We start from the raw sequence: 5,088 nt of genomic DNA on the forward strand, positions 1-5,088 counted from the left end.
CCGATCTCCTCTCTGAGATGCCGAATGAAAGACTAAACACATGCATCATAGCAGAACATAATGCACTTTCCAGCCAATGTTACAATTTTAGTTTTTTTCTTTTTTTTGTAATCAAGGGATTTGATTTCAATTTGGAAATGGGTCAGAAGTACATAATGGACAACTACACAAGTCAATAATATCCCGGACCCATTATAGCTAGGTCGCAAGGTAATGTGTAACAATTTTACTAGATCGGGCATCTTTGGTGACATGACACATTTTTATCTATCTTCGTCATGAAATGGATGTTGATACCCCCATTTTAAATGTTCGTCATGAAATAGATATTGATATTCATTTTAAATGGCTTACTTTGAATTTTTTTTGTCCAATTTTGTTTTTATTATATAACACTTTGACATATAATAAATGAATGAACTGGATTTTAAATATATTTTTTATCGATATAATTTTTATCGACTTGTTTATATAGTGGTATTACTATTAGGAATTGATAATTGTAGCACCACAATCAATAAATTTACCACAAGATATAAGTTGTTCCGCATACAGTACAAGTCAGGGTTGCTTGTGTGTGGTAAATATATTAATTGTGGTGGTACAATTATCCTTTCCCATTACTATTGGGTGATAGTTTTTGCGGCCTATAACTATTCCGTATATTACCCAATAGTATACCAAAATAATTAGTGTCGATCACTGCCATCTGTTATATCGAAACGATTCCATGATTGCCTCTCTACTGTTGATACAATGTTTTTGAAGAGATATCTTATGTTTCAATTTACTTGTATTTTCTTTCACATATGTCTAATACTTAGAATTCACAAGACAATACACTGGTATGAACTTTGAATTCGAACTTTTAAGTGATTCTAAACAAGTATGTAATACTTTTAACACCAAAAAAAAACCTCACATCAAACAAAAATCACTGGTACTACTATACACACTCTTTGGTATTCACAATCACACAAGTGAAAATTAAAAGTGTTGTCGAGAAAACAATCACGCAATGGAGTTACGCCTTCGTTTCTGAAACAAGAACCGACTTTCAGAACCCGGTCTACTTCCAACGCCCCTGGCATCTTTAAACCTGAACAAAGAATTTAGTTTCCCCAATTTCTTCGTCAGTGATTTAAACAACTTGTTTGCAGGATGAGACTTCACGAGTTCTTGTTTCATTGAAACATGATCTTTTTCTAGATCTGTAAGCCTCATTCTCATTCGGGTTACTTCTAGTTTTAGTTCCCGGTTTTCTCTTCTAACGGATGCATAGTTGTCCCTAGGAGAAATACACCCACTTCCTGCACCGCTACCAGAGCGCTGTGGGAACTGGGTGTTTAATGATCCAAAAAAAAGGTGATTATGGCCTCCATTCATTGCATTTCTAAGCCTTATTTGCTCAAAGTAGAGCACTTGAACCGCCATTTGTACTGGGAGACGTTCATTCTGAGCCGCATGGCTACACGCTTCTTGACTCAGTTTTTGACAATCGATTGTTTTACACAGCCTGTAACGCTCTGATTCCTTTAGATTCAGGTGAACCTGACATATTATAACAAATTCCTTTATACTCTATAATAATTCGGATGCTTAGCTGCGGGGAAAAAAGTAATTTGTTTCACTGCAGCAGTGCATCTGATATCATCTCAATCTTGTGTTACCATAAAAAAAATTATAAAAAAAAAACATTTTTTACCTTCAAAAAGATGTCTACGGCTCGATAAAGACCATCATTCACCAATCTAGCATGATCTGGGAGCAATTCTGCAAGTGCAATGAACTTTGAAGCAGGCAAATTCGAATCAATCGCAATTTCAGCAAGAAAACAATCAAGTAGCTTCGAAACTTTGACAATCGAGCTCTGTTTTGGGGACGAAGGCGTGTCAAAGTCATACACCATTTCACTTTCATCCCTCATTTGATTATTATCATCATCATCATCTTCATCCAAGTTTAAGAAAATCGAAAATATCCTAAATATTGAGTCAGTATCATAAAGTTGACCATGGTTGTTACCATGAGAATTCGCCGGTATTAATATGTCTTCAAGTATAGCTTGATCAAGTTGTAGCCCAATTCGTCTCTCCAAATCACATCTACAAGCAGTAGAAGTAGATGCCATTATCGAAGACTTCAACAAGCTCGATAAAAACGCCATTGGGACAGTACTTTTTCGTGATTGCGTAGGTAACAACCCAACTATCACTTCCACAATCACTCTGTGTTTCTTCTGAGATTCCAAATCCGAAAAACTCCCTTTTACAAGCTGAGGATCTCTCAAAAACAAACCTTGAAGAGAATTATGCGCATAATTCATTAAAATTTTCGCAATCATGTCCTGTTTTAGACCTTTTGTCTTCACTCCTGTCAACACTCTTTGAAAAAATTCAAGATTTAAGACCGTCAAAGATTTCCCCCACCAGTTTTCGGATTCAGATAACAAAATCGGTTTGGAAGGATAATTACTTTCTAATTTTGACAACCCACAAGTTAACTGCTCTTTACTAGCATTATTTGCTATAGCAGTTATAAGTTTAGTGACCAAATGTATCTCTTCTGAGACCGGTAACAAAGTTTCACAGTGATGTAAAACTGAAATTGAATTTGTTATACTAGGAAAAACAGTTTCTTTCAAGAATGTTTCTGTACGGGTCTCTAGATTCTTGTCTGCGTATTCTTCTGTCATTTCTAGAAAATGAGAGGTGCAACGCAGCTTAGCGACATTTACTAGATTGATTTCAATGTTTATGCCATAACAAAATTTTGCTGCAAGCTCGAATGATTCTGATCCACCAGGTACATTATGAAGGTTTAGACGTATGTTTTTCGAGTCTTTAGCTTCCATTAACATTTTTCTGATTCTTCCACTTTTAGAAACAAGAGGAAACTGTGCCAAAAAAAAAAGATATTATTTTTTTTAAGGTGTGAATTATTCGTGAATTTTGGGAGGTCAGAAAAAGGGGGGAAAAAGGTTACAAAACATGATGACAAAAATGCGTAGATTAGTTTAATTTCCATACCTTATGAAGTGCAAAGCTTGTTCCTCCTACGTCGATTGTGAGATCGCTAGAAACATCAGATATCGGCCTGTGACAAAACAGATCCATCACTCTTCTAGATCTCTATATTATCTTTTGATATCAAAAGTCACACGACGAAACAAGGTGTTGTAACCAGCATTTTAATTTGTCACAATAGATGCTTCATTATATATTATAAGAATTGCAGTCCAAAAAAATTGAAACACACTTATTAAAAAAACAAGCATGAACAACTGGGATTTATAGCAAGGGTCCCTAAAGTTGAAAATTTGGGTTTGAATTATTGAAGATTTTTCAAGAGACAAACATGTGATCCCTTCATTAAACATGAAACTATGTTCTTTTTGTTTTTTTCTATAACCCAACCTGATGAAATAAATTTTATGTCATTTTCAGCCATGTGAGGGGCCTCTTTTGATTGAAATAGAATTTTCATGGCAATTATATATGTCACAAATTTATATTTTTGTATCTTGAAATTATACAGGGCTTATGTTATAACTAAGCTCATTGGCATTTGATCAAAAATCCTTGATGTTTAATCTTTGTATACCTTTTTTGTGCAAAAGTTTGTATGGCATATAGAACATTTTTAGTGATGTACAAAACACCTTCAATTACAGGTCGAGAAACATGAGTCTTTCACCTTGATCCAATTGCGACGTTTTTCAAGTGTTTTGATAATTATAGTTGTCATTATCTCCTACAAAAGCCAAAAAATTCAATTGTAGCTAGGTGGACTTTTTGAGCTTAATTATGATGGCTGATGACACATAAAAGATTCACCTGGTTTTTGTAAAATTTTTACTCCGGATTAAAATTAATCTTTTAGTACTCTAAGAATTAAAGATGGCACTAAAACAATAACCGAAAACTCTAAGGATTTATATAGAAATTTTTTTAATTATTCTTTAATTAATACATAATTTAGAGATTTGGACTTTCTAATTCAAAGTTTTATAGGTTAAGCAAGTTTGGACATCTAGTTTGCCAAGTTTTAATAGGAAATCGTGATAAACCATAACCGCTAGAATTACACATTGTTAAACCAAAAATTCCTATAAGAAAAAAAATAAGAAGAAGAAGAATTACCATTCAGTAACATGTCGAGCACTTGAACTCGGTCGAAACGATCGTTTTCCGGATATGCTTGGCTTTAATTCACTCATAGTAACAACACCCATAATTCTCTATGATCAATTAACGAAAGAATGAAAACCAAATAATTTCTTCAGGTTTATAAGTTGAGGCATGAATGTGTTTGTGTTTGTGTTTGTGTGTGAAAAGCGAGAGTAGTGCATGCAAAGATTAAAGAGGAAGGATAATTATGCTTTAATTGAGTGGTTTTTCGATTTGATTAATATAAAGTCAAAAAAAATATGTAGAGAGACAGGCACTGTTGTTTTACTTTTCGGTGCCTTTTTCTACTTGTATATGTTTGTGTGTTTTTTCTTTCCCGCACGAGATTTTTCTTTCTTTTCAAGGTTTTTTCTTTTTCAAATTGATATACCTACCATCCTCGTTGACAACCCTACCCAACAATACTATTCACTAAAAAACTAATTTTTCTCTCTAATATCCATCCAACATTCCAACCCAACTAAAACCAATTTTTACAATCTCATTAACAACCTAGCAAAAATATTTTTTATTACTATATAAAATTATTTACACACCCACTAAACAAAACAAATCCACTCAAAAAATTTAAAATATTAAATAAATGAACCAACGGTTAAACATTTAAGTTGTTGTTGTATTCTATTTATACTCATATCCAATATCCATGTGCCATGTCAAACATGTTGTCAGCCAAACTTTAGTTGGTGGACTCAAAAAGTCGGAGGATTAAAACAATTTTTAATAGTTATTTTTTGCTTTTTGTGCCAACCAAACAGAGAATTTCATAGCGATGAGAATGGTCTAATAAGAATGAAAGTTTGAATATGTTTCAAGTTGTATAATAAGAACCTATAGTTAAAAGTTTGAGGGTAACGACAGCTTCCGTCAGAAAAGGATTTATAGTGGCATTTTGCAA

At 33.4% G+C, this 5,088-nt stretch overlaps 1 protein-coding gene across 1 annotated transcript; it reads right to left on the minus strand.

Annotated features, from left to right (window-relative positions):
* Positions 1–848: 848 nt before the first annotated feature.
* On the minus strand, positions 849–3,194 carry LOC122582426 (BTB/POZ domain-containing protein At1g03010-like). Its single transcript, XM_043754814.1, has 3 exons — positions 3,030–3,194; positions 1,706–2,896; positions 849–1,551 (listed from the first exon to the last, which is right to left on the minus strand). Exons 1-3 carry the CDS (start codon positions 3,114–3,116, stop codon positions 1,012–1,014), a joined length of 1,818 nt encoding a protein of 605 aa, XP_043610749.1. The 5' UTR covers positions 3,117–3,194; the 3' UTR covers positions 849–1,011.
* Positions 3,195–5,088: the final 1,894 nt, after the last annotated feature.

This window comes from Erigeron canadensis, chromosome 9 (assembly GCF_010389155.1).
Source record: "Erigeron canadensis isolate Cc75 chromosome 9, C_canadensis_v1, whole genome shotgun sequence".
NCBI classification, from domain to species: domain Eukaryota; kingdom Viridiplantae; phylum Streptophyta; class Magnoliopsida; order Asterales; family Asteraceae; genus Erigeron; species Erigeron canadensis.